Source organism: Pecten maximus, unplaced genomic scaffold (assembly GCF_902652985.1).
Source record: "Pecten maximus unplaced genomic scaffold, xPecMax1.1, whole genome shotgun sequence".
Lineage (NCBI taxonomy): Eukaryota > Metazoa > Mollusca > Bivalvia > Pectinida > Pectinidae > Pecten > Pecten maximus.
Window position 1 is genome coordinate 18,067 of NW_022979913.1, and position 19,132 is coordinate 37,198.

At 44.2% G+C, this 19,132-nt stretch overlaps 2 protein-coding genes across 2 annotated transcripts; both read left to right on the plus strand.

Moving 5' to 3' along the window:
• The first annotated feature begins 780 nt into the window (after positions 1 to 780).
• Positions 781 to 1,323, plus strand: LOC117319303. Its single transcript, XM_033874134.1, has one exon. The coding sequence runs from the start codon at positions 781 to 783 to the stop codon at positions 1,321 to 1,323; it is 543 nt and encodes a 180-aa protein (XP_033730025.1).
• A 21-nt stretch (positions 1,324 to 1,344) lies between these two features.
• LOC117319305 lies at positions 1,345 to 1,938 on the plus strand. Its single transcript, XM_033874135.1, has 2 exons — positions 1,345 to 1,454; positions 1,512 to 1,938. The coding sequence occupies exons 1-2, from the start codon at positions 1,345 to 1,347 to the stop codon at positions 1,936 to 1,938; spliced, it is 537 nt and encodes a 178-aa protein (XP_033730026.1).
• The last annotated feature ends 17,194 nt before the right edge of the window (positions 1,939 to 19,132 follow it).

Genomic DNA, 19,132 nt, shown 5'->3' on the forward strand with positions numbered 1-19,132 from the left:
AATATATCAACATATTCAATTAACGACATACTTACGATGGGCTCACGATAGGATGGCACGTGGCTATTCAACATTCTAAAATGACTTTGTGCAAGCATTTACAGAACTGCCGACATCATATTTGATTTTTATGTCTAATTATGTTTTATATAAATAATAAACACGATTTTTCTTTAAAAAACAAAAAATAATAATTTGATATCCCAAAATTGGGCCCCGAGGGAAATGTACCCGTAAATACCAAATTACGGTTATACTTTTTTGTATATAATGTATTTGACTTAGGGCGACACAAAACTGTCGACTTAACTCCTTTTTTTGAATAAATGTCAGAAAAATTAGTATTATTAAAAATTCGTCCAAGAAAAAAACTCTGAACATTATTTTTCTCATTAATATGCATATTTTACTTTGAAAAAGTGGTGGAATTCTGATGTCGACCTAACTCCTATGTTTACTTACTGTCCACCTAACTACCAAAATACGAGTATATATATATATATATATATGGTATATATCTGTGTGAGTCCATTGGTAAAGGGGTTGGTGGTATATATATATATCTGTGTGAGTCCATTGGTAAAAAGGTTGATGGTATATATCTGTGTGAGTCCATTGATAAAAGGGTTGGTGGTATATATCTGTGTGAGTCCATTGATAAAGGGGTTGGTGGTATATATCTGTGTGAGTCCATTGATAAAGGGGTTGGTGGTATATATCTGTGTGAGTCCATTGATAAAGGGGTTGGTGGTAAATATCTGTGTTACTCCTTGGGGGAGTATGGACTATCGAGGGAGGGATCCCTGGAGGACTAAGGGCTATCGAGTGAGTGAACCTTGGAGGAGTAAGGGCTATCGAGGAAGTCAACCCTGGAGGAGTAAGTGCTATCGAGGGAGTAAACCTTGGAGGACTAAGGGCTATCGAGTGTGTGAACCCAAGAGGAGTAAGGGCTATCGAGGGAGTCAACCCTGGAGGAGTAAGGGCAATCGTGGGAGTCAACCCTGGTGGGGTAAGGGCTATCGAGGGAGTCAACCCTGGAGGACTAAGGGCTATCGAGGGAGTGAACCTTGGAGGACTAAGGGCTATCGAGGAAGTAAACCTTGGAGGAGTAAGGGCTATTTAGGGAGTCAACCCTGGTGGAGTAATGGCTATCGAGGGAGTCAACCCTGGAGGAGTAAGGGGCAATCGTGGGGAGTCAACCCTGGTGGGGTAAGGGCTATCGAGGGAGTCAACCCTGGAGGACTAAGGGCTATCGAGGGAGTCAACCTTGGAGGACTAAGGGCTATCGAGGAAGTAAACCTTGGAGGAGTAAGGGCTATTTAGGGAGTCAACCCTGGTGGAGTAATGGCTATCGAGGAAGTCAACCCTGGAGGACTATGGGCTATCGAGGGAGTCAACCCTGGAGGAGTAAGGGCTATCGAGGGAGTCAACCCTGGAGGACTAAGGGCTATCGAGTGAGTGAACCTTGGAGGACTAAGGGCTATCGAGGGAGTGAACCTTTGAGGAGTAAGGGCTATCGAGGGGGTCAACCCTGGAGGACTAAGTGCTATCGAGGGAGTGAACCATAGAGGAGTAAGGGCTATCGAGGGAGTGGACCTTGGAGGACTAAGGGCTATAGAGGAAGTGAACCTTGGAGGAGTAAGGGCTATCGAGGGAGTCAACCCTGGAGGACTAAGGGCTATCGAGGGAGTAAACCCTGGAGGACTAAGGGCTATCGAGGGAGTCAACCCTGGTGGAGTAAGGGCTATCGAGGGAGTCAACCCTGGTGGAGTGTGGGCTATCGAGGGAGTCAACCCTGGAGGACTAAGCGCTATCGAGGGAGTCAACCCTGGAGGACTAAGTGCTATCGAGAGAGGAAACCATAGAGGAGTAAGGGCTATCGAGGGAGAAAAGCTAAAGGCTATGGAGGGTTGCGATTGGGTGGGTGAGTGGGTTTAGATAGGAATAGGTAGGGGCTATAGAGGGGAAGGGTTGAAATAGGAATAGCTAGGGTAACGGAGGGAGAGTAGTTGAGAGAGGGTTAAGGGTTAGGGAGAGGGAGAGCTTGAGATAGGAATAGCTAGGCGCTAAGGAGGGGGAGCGGTTGAGATAGAAATATCTAAGGCTATAGAGGGAGGAAGGGTTGAAATAGGAATAGCTAAGGTAATGGAGGAGAAGTTAAGATGTAGATAATACTATTTTTAAAACTCTGATTTCATTATACACAGCAGGTATTTGAATTCAATCAACAATGCAATTTAGAAATAGTTCCAATGGCGATCTCTCTATACAGAAATAGTTGTGATCCAAGGTGTCCTTGTTCTACTACATTCCTAAATAAACTTATCGTTAATTAGTCATGTAACAAACCTTTCTGGCACGTTATTTAAACACCCACTGGGGAATCTCAAGTTATGAATAATTTCTATCTGTATATCTGTATTTTAGAAGCCAAACTGCCATGACATGTAACAAAATACTACAATCACACAAGCTCGACTGACAGCTAACTAGTAATATGATAGGGTTTTCTTTATACAAGTTATATAGTCATTCAAAGGTACACAATTAGATAGCAGCAGAATCAACCAACTGTGGGTAATTTAATTGACAAAGCATTTAAATTGGTCTTTTGATGAAATCCACTGATTACACGCCACATATTGAGGAAGGCAGCCAAGGATATGAAGGGGTTATAGAAGGGGTGTATGTAAAATATAGGTAGGGGGTATGGAGGGGAGTGTGTGACATTGCGGTAGGGACTATAAATGGGAGTGTGTAACATAGGGGTAGGGGCTATGGAGGGATTGTAACATAGGAGTAGGAGCTATGGAGGGGAGTGTGACATAGGGGTAGGGGCTATGGAGGGGAGTGTAACATAGGGATAGGGGCTATGGAGTGGAGTGTGACATAGGGGTAGGGGCTATGGAGGGATTGTGACATAAGGGTAGGGGCTATGGAGGGGAGTGTCGTGATATAGGGGTAGGGGCTATGGAGAGATGTGTATGACATATTGTTAGGGGCTATAAATGGGAGTGTGAAACATTGGCGTAGGGGCTATTGAGGGGAGTGTGTGACATTGGGGTAGGGAGTATGAATGGGAGTGTGAAATAGGGGTAGGGGCTATGGAGGGTAGTGTGTGACATAAGGGTAGGGGCTATGGAGGGGAGTGTCGTGACATAGGGGTAAGGGCTATGGAGGGGAGTGTGACATAAGGGTAGGGGCTATGGAGGGGAGTGTCACATCGGGTAGGGTATAGAGGGGAGTGTCACATAAGGGTAGGGGCTATGGAGGGGAGTGTCGTGACATAGGGGTAAGGGCTATGGAGGGGAGTGTGACATAGGGGTAGGGGCTATGGAGGGGAGTGTCGTGACATAGGGGTAAGGGCTATGGAGGGGAGTGTGACATAGGGGTAAGGGCTATGGAGGGGAGTGTGACATAGGGGTAGGGGCTATGGAGGGGAATGTGACATAGGGGTAGGGGCTATGGAGGGGAGTGTGACAGGGGAAGGGGCTATGGAGGGGAGTGTCACATAAGAGTAGGGGCCATGGAGGGGAGTGTCACATAAGAGTAGGGGCTATGGAGGGGAGTGTCACATAAGAGTAGGGGCTATGGAGGGGAGTGTGACATAGGGGTAGGGAGTATGGATGGGAGTGTGACATAGGGGTAGGGGCTATGGAGGGGAGTGTGACATAAGGGTAGGGGCTATGGAGGGGAGTGTCACATAAGAGTAGGGGCCATGGAGGGGAGTGTCACATAAGGGTAGGGGCCATGGAGGGGAGTGTCGTGACATAGGGGTAGGGGCTATGGAGGGGAGTGTGACATAAGGGTAGGGGCTATGGAGGGGAGTGTGACATAAGGGTAGGGGCCTATGGAGGGGAGTGTCGTGACATAGGGGTAAGGGCCATGGAGGGGAGTGTCGTGACATAGGGGTAAGGGCTATGGAGGGGAGTGTCATGACATAGGGGTAGGGGCTATGAAGGGGAGTGTCGTGACATAGGGGTAGGGGCTATGGAGGGGAGTGTGTGACATAAGAGTAGGGGCTATGGAGGGGAGTGTCGTGACATAGGGGTAGGGGCTATGGAGGGGAGTGTGACATAGGGTAAGGGCCATGGAGGGGAGTGTCGTGACATAGGGGTAAGGGCTATGGAGGGGAGTGTCATGACATAGGGGTAGGGGCTATGAAGGGGAGTGTCGTGACATAGGGGTAGGGGCTATGGAGGGGAGTGTCGTGACATAGGGGTAAGGGCTATGGAGGGGAGTGTCATGACATAGGGGTAGGGGCTATGGAGGGGAGTGTGACATAAGGGTAGGGGCTATGGAGGGGAGTGTGATATAGGGGTAGGGGCTATGGAGGGGAGTGTCGTGACATAGGGGTAGGGGCTATGGAGGGGAGTGTGACATAGGGGTAGGGGCTATGGAGGGGAGTGTGACATAGGGGTAGGGGCTATGGAGGGGAGTGTCGTGACATAGGGGTAGGGGCTATGGAGGGGAGTGTGACATAAGGGTAGGGGCTATGGAGGGGAGTGTGACATAGGGGTAGGGGCTATGGAGGGGAGTGTGACATAGGGGTAGGGTATGGAAGGGAGTGTCAGATAAGGGTAGGGGCTATGGAGGGGAGTGTCGTGACATAAGGGTAGGGGCTATGGAGGGGAGTGTCGTGACATGGGGTAGGGGCTATGGAGAGGAGTGTCGTGACATAGGGGTAGGGGCTATGGAGGGGAGTGTGACATAGGGGAAGGAGTAATAGAGGAAAGTGGGTGCCATAATGGTAGAGGGTATTGAGGGGAGTGTCGTGACATAAGGGTATGGGGTATGGAGGGGAGTGTGACACAAGGGTAGGGGCTATGGAGAGGAGTGTCATGACATAGGGGTAGGGGCTATGGAGGAGAGTGTGACATATGGGAAGGAATGATAGAGAGGAGTGTATGACATTGAGGTAGGAATGATAGAGGGGAGTGTGTGACATAAGGGTAGGGGATATGGAGGGTTGTGTCGTGGCATAAGAGTTGGGGATATGGAGGGGTTGGTCGTGGCATAAGGGTAGGGGGTATGGAGGCGAATGTATGACATGGGGATGGGTTATGTCGAGAAGTGTGTCGTGTCATTGGGGTAGGGGTATAGAGGGGTGTGTCGTGACATTGGGGTAGGGGTATAGAGAAGTGTGTCGTGACATTGGGGTAGGGGTATAGAGGGGTGTGTCGTGACATTGGGGTAGGGGTATAGAGAAGTGTGTCGTGACATTGGGCTAGGGGTATAGAGGGGTGTGTCGTGACATTGGGGTAGGGGTATAGAGGGGTGTGTCGTGACATTGGGGTAGGGGTATAGAGGGGTGTGTCGTGACATTGGGGTAGGGGTATAGAGGGGTGTGTCGTGACATTGGGGTAGGGGTATAGAGAAGTGTGTCGTGACATTTGGGTAGGGGTATAGAGAAGTGTGTCGTGACATTGGGGTAGGGGTATAGAGGGGTGTGTCGTGACATTGGGGTAGGGGTATAGAGGGGTGTGTCGTGACATTGGGGTAGGGGTATAGAGAAGTGTGTCGTGACATTGGGGTAGGGGTATAGAGGGGTGTGTCGTGACATTGGGGTAGGGGTATAGAGGGGTGTGTCGTGACATTGGGGTAGGGGTATAGAGGGGTGTGTCGTGACATTGGGGTAGGGGTATAGAGGGGTGTGTCGTGACATTGGGCTAGAAATAATTTAGGGGAGTGGGTGTGTGACATAGGAGTAGGGGGTATGAAGGGGAGTGTATAGCATAGGGATAGGGGCTTTAGAGAGGAGGAAGTGACAGAAGTAGGCTCTATGGCAGGGATGGTGAGAAAGTTTTTCGGACAGGGAGGGGACGACAGAGGGTAGAGAGGAATGAGTGGAAAGGGATATGGAGGGGAGAATTGGCCGATTGATAAAGGATATAAAGTTGAAAGTTGACAGAGGGGTAAAGGATATGTAGGGGGAGAGTTGAAACAGGGGTAAGGATATGTAGGTGGAAAGTTGACAGAGGGGAAAAGGATTTGGCGGGGGGTAGTTGACTGAGTGGTAAGGGGAGAGATGGCAAAGGAAAACAGGATATGGAAGGGGTTAAGATAATTGCAAAGGATATGGAGAAGGTTATTTGAAGGAGGGGCAAAGGATATGGAGGGGAAGTTGAGAGAAGTGCAAAGGATATCGAGGGGGAAAGTTGAAACAGGGGCAAAGGATATATAGGGGTAGGGATGACAAAGGGAAACAGGATATGGAGGGGTAGTTGAAAGAGGGCAAATGATATGGGGGAGAGGGATGAGAGAATGTCAAAGGGTTTCGAGGGGGATAGATGAAAGAGGGGCAAATGATATGAATGGGAGGATGACAGAGGAGTAAAGGACATGGAAGGGAAGAGTTGAAAGAGGTTCAGAGTAACGAAGTGGTAATAGATGGTAAGGAAGCTATGACGGTTAAGGGGTGATGACAGATGATAGCAAACTGAGCGGGGGCTCACACAGATACATACCATCGACCCCTTCACCAATGGGCTCACACAGATATATACCACCAACCCCTTTATCAATGGGCTTACATAGATATTATCATGTACCCCTCAATGAAGTTGAGTGCAGTGGTGATATATACTTCATAAGTGATACCCGTCGGAGTTATGAATATTCTTGTCAAAAGCGTGTCTTTAATTCCAATCATAATACTGATAAACTGTGCTTTCCTTCCTAAAACATATTAATTTCGCAGCTGATAATTCTTTTGACTCAGGAGAACTTCAAAATGTCATTATGCACATACAGATAGTTAGATCTAGTCAACAGTTCTTTTTTGTTAGAAGACCAATAGCGATCTCTTTATACACATGTAGGCTAAGGTATCTCATCCGACACGTCATTGCGTTAGTGCTGTATGCACTGATATTATGGCGACATAGTGGACTTTCCAGTGACGTACGATCCTAAAACAACCAATAGTTATTGCTAAATTGCTCACGTGATATATCTCTCTAACAAGCCACTTCAACGTTGAGGTGACACATTTTAAAACCCAAACCACCATACATTTAATACAATACTACAATCACACAAGGTCGACTAACAGCTAATATAAGTAATATGATAGGGGTTTCTTTGTACAAGTCGTATTGTCATTCAGAGTTAAACAATCAGATTGCAGGATACACGTGATTCAACTGACAAAGCATTTAAATTGGTCTGTTGATAAAATCCACTGATTACACACCACATTTTGCGCAAGGCTGTACTGTATGGAAAGCGGTTATAGAAGGGAAGCATTTGACATGGGGGTTGGGTCTATGGGGGAGAGCGCAACTTTGGGATTCGGGCTATGAAAGGGTGTGTTACATAGGGAAAGGGGCTATGAAAGGGTGTGTGACATAGGGATGCGGGCTATAAAAGGGTGTGTGACATAGGGACACGGGCTATAAAAGGGTGTGTGACATAGGGATACGGGCTATTAAAGGGTGTATGATATAGGGACACGGGCTATGAAAGGGTGTGTGACATAGGGAAAGGGGCTATGAAAGGGTGTGTGACATAGGGATACGGGCTATGAAAGGGTGTGTGACATAGATATACGGGCTATGAAAGGGTGTGTGACATAGGGATTCGGGCTATAAAAGGGTGTGTGACATAGGGGTACGGGCTATGAAATGGTGTGTGACATAGGGGTACGGGCTATGAAAGGGTGTGTGACATAGGGATACGGGCTATAAAAGGGTGTGTGACATAGGGGTACGGGCTATAAAAGGGGTGTGTGACATAGGGGTACGGGGCTATGAATGGTGTGTGACATAGGGTACGGGCTTATAAAAGGGTTGTGTGACATAGGGATTCGGGCTATGAAAGGGTGTTTGAACAGGGGTAACGACTATGAAGAGTGTGTGACATAGGGATTCGGGCTATAAAGGGTGTGTGACATAGGGGTACGGGCTATGAAAGGGTGGTGTGACATAGGGATTCGGGCTATAAAAGGGTGTGTGACATAGGGGAACGGGCTATGAAAGGGTGTGTGACATAGGGATTCGGGCTATGAAAGGGTGTGTGACATAGGGATTCGGGCTATAAAAGGGTGTGTGACATAGAGATACGGGCTATAAAAGGGTGTGTGACATAGGGGTACGGGACTATAAAAGGGTGTGTGACATAGGGATGCGGGCTATAAAAGGGTGTGTTACATAGGGACACGGGCTATAAAAGACTGTGTGACATAGGGATACGGGCTATAAAAGGGTGTGTGACATAGAGATACGGGCTATTAAAGGGTGTATGATATAGGGACACGGGCTATAAAAGAGTGTGTGACATAGGGATGCGGGCTATAAAAGGGTGTGTGACATAGAGATACGGGCTATTAAAGGGTGTATGATATAGGGACACGGGCTATGAAAGGGTGTGTGACATAGGGATAAGGGGCTATGAAAGGGTGTGTGACATAGGGACACGGGCTATTAAAGGGTGTGTGACATAGGGATACGGGCTATAAAAGGGTGTGTGACATAGGGACACGGGCTATAAAAGGGTGTGTGACATAGAGATACGGGCTATTAAAGGGTGTGTGACATAGGGATTCGGGCTATAAAAGGGTGTGTGACATAGGGATTCGGGCTATTAAAGGGTGTGTGACATAGGGATTCGGGCTATAAAAGGGGGTGTAACATATGTATTCGGGCTATAAAAGGGGGTTTGACATAGGGACACGGGTATAAAAAAAGGGTGTGGTGACAGGGACAGGACTATGAAAGGGTGTGTGACAATGGGATACGGATATGACAGGTGTGTGTACATAGGATTTTTTCGGGCTATTAAAGGGTGTGTGCAGAATCGGAGCTAAAACGTGTGTGGTAGACATAGGGTTCGGGCAATGAAAGGGTGTATGACATAGGGATACGGACTATGAAAGGGTGTGTGACATAGGGGTACGGACTATGAAAGGGTGTGTGACCCTGGGACACGGGCTATGAACGGTGTGTGACATAGGGGTCGGGCTATGAAAGGGTGTGTTACATAGGGTTACTGGCTATGAAAGGGGTGGGTGTGACATCGGACACTGCTATAAACGGGTTGTTACATAGGGATGCGGGCTAGTAAAGGTGTATGATCTAGGGACACGGGCTATGAAAGGGTGTGTGACATAGGGATACGGGCTATGAAAGGGTGTGTGACATAGGGGTACGGACTATGAAAGGGTGTGTGACATAGGGACACGGGCTATGAAAGGGTGTGTGACATAGGGATACGGGCTATGAAAGGGTGTGTGACATAGGGGTACGGGCTATGAAAGGGTGTGTGACATAGGGATTCGGGCTATAAAAGGGTGTGTGACATAGGGGATACGGGCTATGAAAGGGTGTGTGACATAGGGATACGGGCTATGAAAGGGTGTGTGACATAGGGACACGGGCTATAAAAGGGTGTGTGACATAGGGACACGGGCTATGAAAGGTGTGTGACATAGGGATACGGGCTATGAAAGGGTGTGTGACATAGGGATACGGGCTATGAAAGGGTGTGTGACATAGGGAAACGGGCTATAAAAGGGTGTGTGACATAGGGATACGGGCTATTAAAGGGTGTGTGACATAGGGATTCGGGCTATAAAAGGGTGTGTGACATAGGGATTCGGGCTATTAAAGGGTGTGTGACATAGGGATTCGGGCTATAAAAGGGTGTGTGACATAGGGATACGGGCTATAAAAGGGTGTGTGACATAGGGATACGGGCTATAAAAGGGTGTGTGACATAGGGGTACGGGCTATAAAAGGGTGTGTTACATAGGGGTACGGGCTATAAAAGGGTGTGTGACATAGGGGTACGGGCTATGAAAGGGTGTGTGACATAGGGATACGGGCTATAAAAGGGTGTGTGACATAGGGATTCGGGCTATAAAAGGGTGTGTGACATAGGGGTACGGGCTATAAAAGGGTGTGTGACATAGGGATACGGGCTATAAAAGGGTGTGTGACATAGGGATACGGGCTATAAAAGGGTGTATGATATAGGGACACGGGCTATGAAAGGGTGTGTGACATAGGGATACGGGCTATAAAAGGGTGTGTGACATAGGGATACGGACTATGAAAGGGTGTGTGACATAGGGATACGGGCTATGAAAGGGTGTGTGACATAGGGATACGGGCTATAAAAGGGTGTATGATATAGGGACACGGGCTATGAAAGGGTGTGTGACATAGGGATACGGGCTATAAAAGGGTGTGTGACATAGGGACACGGGCTATAAAAGGGTGTGTGACATAGGGATACGGACTATGAAAGGGTGTGTGACATAGGGATACGGGCTATGAAAGGGTGTGTGACATAGGGATACGGGCTATAAAAGGGTGTATGATATAGGGACACGGGCTATGAAAGGGTGTGTGACATAGGGATACGGGCTATAAAAGGGTGTATGATATAGGGACACGGGCTATGAAAGGGTGTGTGACATAGGGATACGGGCTATTAAAGGGTGTATGATATAGGGACACGGGCTATGAAAGGGTGTGTGACATAGGGATACGGGCTATTAAAGGGTGTATGATATAGGGACACGGGCTATGAAAGGGTGTGTGACATAGGGATACGGGCTATGAAAGGGTGTGTGACATAGGGATACGGGCTATGAAAGGGTGTGTGACATAGGGATACGGGCTATGAAAGGGTGTGTGACATAGGGACACGGGCTATTAAAGGGTGTGTGACATAGGGATACGGGCTATGAAAGGGTGTGTGACATAGGGACACGGGCTATTAAAGGGTGTGTGACATAGGGATACGGGCTATAAAAGGGTGTGTGACATAGGGACACGGGCTATAAAGGGTGTGTGACAGGGATACGGGACTATGAAAGGGTGTGTGACATAGGGATACGGGACTATGAAAGGGTGTGTGACATAGGGATTCGGGCTATGAAAGGGTGTGTGACAGATATACGGGCTGTAAAAGGGTGTGTGACATAGGGATTCGGGCTATAAAAGGGTGTGTGACATAGGGATACGGACTATGAAAGGGTGTGTGACATAGGGATACGGACTATGAAAGGGTGTGTGACATAGGGACACGGGCTATGAAAGGGTGTGTGACATAGGGGTACGGGCTATGAAAAGGGTGTGTTACATAGGGGTACGGGCTATGAAAGGGTGTGTGACATAGGGACACGGGCTATAAAAGGGTGTGTTACATAGGGATGCGGGCTATTAAAGGGTGTATGATATAGGGACACGGGCTATAAAAGGGTGTGTGACATAGGGATTCGGGCTATGAAAGGGTGTGTGACATAGGGGTACGGACTATGAAAGAGTGTGTGACATAGGGACACGGGCTATGAAAGGGTGTGTGACATAGGGATTCGGGCTATGAAAGGGTGTGTAACATAGGGGTACGGACTATGAAAGAGTGTGTGACATAGGGATTCGGGCTATAAAAGGGTGTGTGACATAGGGGTACGGGCTATGAAAGGGTGTGTGACATAGGGATACGGGCTATAAAAGGGTGTGTGACATAGGGACACGGGCTATAAAAGGGTGTGTGACATAGGGACACGGGCTATAAAAGGGTGTGTGACATAGGGGTACGGGCTATGAAAGGGTGTGTGACATAGGGATACGGGCTATAAAAGGGTGTGTGACATAGGGATACGGGCTATAAAAGGGTGTGTGACATAGGGATACGGGCTATAAAAGGGTGTGTGACATAGGGACACGGGCTATAAAAGGGTGTGTGACATAGGGAATTCGGGCTATAAAAGGGTGTGTGACATAGAGATACGGGCTGTAAAAGGGTGTGTAACATAGGGAAAGGGTTATGGATGGGAGGGACCGCAGTGGTTAAGGTGTACCGACACTTTAACACTAGCCCTCCACCAGTGGGTTGCTAGTTCGAAACTTACGTGGGGCAGTTGCAAGGTACTGACCGCAGGCCGGTGGTTTTTCTCCGGGTGCTTCGGCATTCCTCCACCTTGAGATCAAGAAAGACCTTTTAATCTTAAGAACTGCTTTGTACAGTTCTGGAACAGTTCTTGACCACATGTATCTGTTTCATATTAAACATGTTCAGGTGTGTTATTTGATCTTCATCCTTTGCCACATTAGAACTGAATGGTAAAGGATATGGAGCATAGACAGAAAGATGAAGTGCATGAAGGCGGGAGTTGAGAGGCGAGAAAAAGATATTGGGGAGGAGTTGAGAGTGAGGAAAAGGATATGGAGGGGAAGAGTTGACAGAGGGGTAAAAAATATGAAAGGGAAGAGTAGACAGAGGGTAAAAGATATGGAAGGGAAGAGTTGACAGAGGGGTAGAGATATGGAAGGAAAGAGTTGACAGAGGGTAAAAGATATGGAAGGGAAGAGTTGACAGAGGGGTAGAGATATGGAAGGAAAGAGTTGACAGAGGGGTAAAAGATATGGAAGGGAAGAGTTGACAGAGGGTAAAAGATATGGAGGGGAAGAGTTGACAGAGGGGTAAAAGATATGGAGGGGAAGAGTTGACAGAGGGGTAAAAGATATGGAAGGGAAGAGTTGACAGAGGGTAAAAGATATGGAAGGGAAGAGTTGACAGAGGGGTAAAAGATATGGAAGAGAGGTAAAAGATATGAGAAGGGGAAGAGGGTAAAAGATATGGAAGAGAAGAGTTGACAGAGGGTAAAAGATATGGAGGGGAAGAGTTGACAGAGGGTAAAAGATATGGAAGAGGAAGAGTAGACAGAAGGGTAAAAGATATGGAAGGAAAGAGTTGACAGAGGGGTAAAAGATATGGAAGGGAAGAGTAGACAGAAGGGTAAAAGATATGGAGGGAAGAGTTGACAGAGGGTAAAAGATATGGAAGGGAAGAGTTAGACAGAGGGTAAAAGATATGAAAGGGAAGAGTAGACAGAAGGGGAAAAGATATGGAGGGGAAGAGTTGACAGAGGGGTAAAAGATATGGAAGGGAAGAGTAGACAGAAGGGTAAAATATATGGAGGGGAAGAGTTGACAGAAGGGTAAAAGATATGGAAGGGAAGAGTAGACAGAAGGGTAAAATATATGGAGGGGAAGAGTAGACAGAGGGGAAAAGATATGGAAGGGAAGAGTTGACAGAAGAGTAAAAGATATGGAAGGGAAGAGTTGACAGAGGGTTAAAAGATATGGAAGGGAAGAGTTGACAGAAGATCGACAGAAGGTGGCTTAATATTTTTTACGTTTAGTTTGTTTGTTTTGTTTGGCTTCTTTATTCGGGCCATCCTTATGATCTTAAACTCGAGGCGTCGTTATGATCATAGACTCGAGACGTCGTTATGATCCTAGACTCGAGGCGTCGTTATGATCCTAGGCTCGAGGCGTCGTTATGATCCTGAACTCGAGGCGTCGTTATGATCCTGGACTCAAGGCGTCGTTATGATCCTGGACTTGACCCGTCGTTATGATCCTGGTCCCGAGGCGTCGTTATGATCCTGAACTCGAGGCGTCGTTATGATCCTGGACTCAATCCTGAACTCGAGGCGTCGTTATGATCCTGGACTCAGGGCGTCGTTATGATCCTGGACTTAAGGCGTCATTATGATCCTGGACTGGAAACGTCGTTATGATCCTGGACTCGAAACATCATTATGATCCTGGACTCGAGTCGTCGTTATGATAATTGACTCGAGCCGTCGTTATAATTCACTCGAGGCGTCGTTACGATCCTGAACTCGAGCCGTCGTTATGATCCTAGACTCGAGGCGTCGTTACGATCCTGAACTCGAGACGTCGTTATAATCCTTTAGTCGTTTTAATGATATCTTTTTTCCTGATGATAACTTTTTTTCCTGATAATAACTTTTTTTCCTGATCATTACATTCAGCAACATCCCTGATAATATTACGTTCTCTGCCTCATCCCCGAGTTAGGTACATTCCCGATAATATCACGTTCTCCGCGTCATCGCAGAGTTAGGTACATTCCCGATAATATCACGCTCTCTGCTTCGTCCCCGACTTAGGTACATTCCCGATCATATCACGTTTTCTGCGTTATCGCCGAGTTAGGTACATTCCCGATAATATCATGTTCTCTGCGTCATCGCCGAGTTAGGTACATTCCTGATAATATAACGTTCTCAGAGTCATCGCCGAGCTAGCAACATTCCTGATAATATCACGTTCTATGCGTCATCGCCGAGTTAGGTACATTCCCGATAACATAACGTTCTCTGAGTCATCGCCGAGTAAGGTACATTCCGGATAATATCACGTTATCTGCGTCATCACCGAGTTAGGTACATTCCCGATAATATCACGTTATCTGCGTCATCGCCGAGTTAGGTACATTTCTGATAATATCACGTTCTCTGAGTCATCGCCGAGTTAGGTACATTCCCAATAATATCACGTTATCTGCGTCATCACCGAGTTAGGTACATTCCCGATAATATCACGTTATCTGCGTCATCGCCGAGTTAGGTACATTCCCGATAATATAACGTTCTCTGCGTCATCGCCGAGTTAGGTACATTCCTGATAATATAACGTTCTCTGAGTCATCGCCGAGCTAGCAACATTCCCGATAATATCACGTTCTATGCGTCATCGCCGAGTTAGGTACATTCCCGATAACATAACGTTCTCTGAGTCATCGCCGAGTAAGGTACATTCCGGATAATATCACGTTATCTGCGTCATCACCGAGTTAGGTACATTCCCGATAATATCACGTTATCTGCGTCATCGCCGAGTTAGGTACATTTCTGATAATATCACGTTCTCTGAGTCATCGCCGAGTTAGGTACATTCCCAATAATATCACGTTATCTGCGTCATCACCGAGTTAGCAACATTCCCGATAATATCACGTTATCTGCGTCATCGCCGAGTTAGGTACATTCCCGATAATATCACGTTATCTGCGTCATCGCCGAGTTAGCAACATTCCCAATAATATCACGTTATCTGCGTCATCACCGAGTTAGGTACATTCCCGATAATATCACGTTATCTGCGTCATCGCCGAGTTAGGTACATTCCCGATAATATCACGTTATCTGCGTCATCGCCGAGTTAGCAACATTTCCGATAATATCACGTTCTCTGAGTCATCGCCGAGTTAGGTACATTCCCAATAATATCACGTTATCTGCGTCATCACCGAGTTAGGTACATTCCCGATAATATCACGTTATCTGCGTCATCGCCGAGCTAGCAACATTCCCGACAATATCACGTTATCTGCGTCATCACCGAGTTAGGTACATTCCCGATAATATCACGTTATCTGCGTCATCACCGAGTTAGGTACATTCCCGATAATATCACGTTATCTGCGTCATCGCCGAGTTAGCAACATTCCCGATAATATCACGTTATCTGCGTCATCGCCGAGCTAGCAACATTCCCGATAATATCACGTTATCTGCGTCATCACCGAGTTAGGTACATTCCCGATAATATCACGTTATCTGCGTCATCACCGAGTTAGGTACATTCCCGATAATATCACGTTATCTGCGTCATCGCCGAGTTAGGTACATTCCCGATAATATCACGTTATCTGCGTCATCGCCGAGTTAGCAACATTTCCGATAATATCAAGCCGTATGCTTTTGTTAGAAGTATTATCCCGATAATATCAGGTTCTCCACTTCACCGTCGAGTTAAATACATTCCCAATTATACCACATTATCTGCTTCTCCACCGAGTTTTGTACATTCTCGGTACAATTTCAGGTCTTCAAAATAAGAATCTAGGATTATAATACGACGGCATGTTTCCGGATGTGGCCGGATATATATTCCCCACCGCCTTTGTCATTTCACGGCTAAATAACTGTATTCCGATTTCTCCCCCAGGACACTGATATAACCAGCCCTGTCTAGACACGTATTATTAGGTTTTAACACTGTATACTTGTGTGGTATACTTCGTACATGTTTCAGGGGAACGCCGGCCTCATATCCACAATCATGGTGGAATGTAAACAAGAAAAACAATTAAGATAAATAAATGGTCTCAAAACTCAAACTGAATAAAAATTGAATAAATAGGTTAAATAAAGAAGGAGCACTGTAGCATTGTTTCGATTTTGTAACAGTGCTTCCTTGAAGCCATTCGGGGATGATTAATTCATATCTCGGTACATGATTATCGGTATTTTTTGTTATTTTTTTTCTTAAAATATTTTGGGCAGCATGTCTTTCTTGAAAAAAACTATATCAGACGAATACGTTTTTTCTACTTGGTATGAAAAATGGCCGTGTGTTTATTTGAAAAAAAACAACAACAAAATACACTGGAATTCATAAACGCCATTGGTGACACTTTCAATGTGACGCTGATGTTGATAAAACAAAAAATGTATCTAGAAATTGGAGGCGGATATGATAAGTTGAAATTTGGTATTATAAAAACGACAAAACAGAGGTAGTGGACAATTTGAATAATTCAGGACTTGTGTTAAATTATCATGTTATGCTTTAAAACTCGAAAGAAAATTGCAGAAGAGAGCTTTATTTTCAGTGATAAATCAACGTTGAAATTTGTATCAGCCTTATATACGTACAGTTGAGTGTAGACTAAAGGTTACACCCAAGTGCACTCCGAGTGCACTCCATTTGGACTCCAGGTAAACTTGGGAGTGCACTCCAAGTGGACTCCGATCTACCTGGAGTCCTATAAGACACAATGTCTGCCCCGGGTCTATAATCAGACTATATTATCATATATTAATACTTTGATGCTTTTAATATAATTTATATATAAATAAATAGATTTTTACAAATTACTTTTGTTCTGTTAATATTACTATTAACATTTATTTAGTCTACTAGGAATATTTATTTTATTGTTAATACATGGTAATAATGCCTACATGTTAAATTTATATTTATTTAGATCCATAAAAACAGTTATACAATTTATGCTATAATCAGGTTTCTATGAAAGTTAATTACTCATGCATTATTTCATATTTTATTAAGAAGTAAGCAAATCGTATTTCATTTAATTAAAGAATTAGAAATTATTTCAATTAGAATATTTATTACAGTAACTGTACATATATCATGACTGTAAAGGAAGTTTACAGTATTTAATGAATTATGTGTTTTTCTAATAAAACATTTTCTACCGATATGTACTCAGTTCAGGCAAGTAATTATAAAATAAACATAATTATTTTAGTTTATATAGTATATATATTTAAATGTATCATTAGAAAAATATACATTTACAACTGTACATATTTACGAGCATTACCTGGTTAAATTAATGTTCTGACATAATGTACACACAGGTATGTAGTTCTGGACTACCTGTAATGATCGAATGACAGTATCTGTTTAATTGCTATTAAGCGGATATTGGATAATCGAGACCAGATAGATTGGAGAAATGATCTTTTTAATGATAGTAACCGTGTAAATGGTAATAAGTTGCGTACCTACCGCCTATATAAAAATGAAATTAGTACAAGTTTTTATGTTAAAAATATTAGAAATAGATCACACAGAAGAATGTTATCTAATTTTAGAAGTGGTTCTCTGCCATTAGCTATAGAAACGGGTAGATACGCCAGGCCAATAATTCCTTTACAAGAAAGGAAATGTATATATTGTACATCAAATCATGTTGAGGATGAAACTCACTTTTTTATTGATTGCGGTTTTTACTCTGACTTGAGACTTTTAGTTTTTAATAAAGCAGAAGCTAATTTACAGAATGTTAATGCTTTAAACAGCAAAGATAAATTAATATTTCTTATGAAAGAAGATAATTTGCAAAAAGACGTCGCCAGGTTATTGTTTGATATGTACCAAAGAAGACAAAACTTTTTATCAATAAGTCTTAATATTAATTGATTCTCAAGATTTTACTGTAGTAGTGTCTCATAAGCCAAATATGGCTGGGTGTTGATGCATTTTAACGTTTTTAATGAAATTATGCTTGTATTTTATGTATATTTTATGTATCAATACGTGACACTTTAATAAACATATCTGAATCTGAATCTGAATCTGCTATTATTATTGGTCATGCATGATGACTGACTCTGGCCTGACACACCTGAGAACTGTGCCAGGTGAGTTTTAGAAGCCAGCTACAGAAATACCTACCTGTATGTCAATTATGTCACTCTATGGCTTCAAACAAATGATGAAGCTGTGCAACGCAGGCTGTGTTATAACCTCAGGCCAATTGACAGAACAGTAAGATTATCTCCTGACTTGAAGGAAAAGATTGTAGATCTCCATCTGAGAGGCCTTAATCAGACCAAAATTACATGTATAAACGAAATACCTGTGTAATTAAGGTGGAAATGTCAGGATAAGCTGTAAAACCATTAACAAATTGGTTTACAGGTTTAAGAAGACCAACTATTGAAATGAAGTCATTCTATACTGAAATTAGAAAGTAAAAATAAGCTGTTTCATATTACATTTTAACCTGTCTAAACCGTAAGTCATTGAGACCAAACGTATTGGCCGGTTTATGGAGGTTTCCGGTATGTAGAGGTACACTGTTGAGTGATATATATAAGTTCAGAAAAATTAATGCAAATCAAATTAAGAAATGATGTAGTTCTTATCTTGTTATATTAAAAAAATAAAAAGACATTGCTTTAAAAATTAATTGTAAAGAAAGAGATTAAAGTAAAAAAAATCAGTGTTATTCCAAATGGTATAATAAATGTAAATTCACCATTTCCCAGAACCAACCTATAGCCTTATACCTGTAATTAGTTCACATTGTTCTCGTTCAGGAAATAAGATTATAGAGCCTGGGGTACAATTTGCCTCAGGGCGGTTGGACACAGCAACCTATGTACCATTTACCTGTAAAACTGACCTGTTGGAACTAGGTCGTTTTCTATTCCCATTCAGTCAATATCTATCATAATATGTGTCACTCATACATTTTGAATTGAAATGACCTGCCAAACATTTTATGTAACAGATACAGGTCATGAATGTACAATGGTTGTTCAAGTTAAATGTTCAAACTTAAAAAAAATACATAAGGTCAGCTGCAGTTGGTGTATGGAATGTTTGATAAGAATTTACCTAACTCAAACATGAAAATTATATTAATCTATGTTGAATTACATATTGCCTTCTTATACTCTATACAGTTGTACATACTTCCATTATAATATCAAAGACATAAAGTAATAGTACCAGTTTGAAATAAAATATCTTTTTTTTTTTAATAT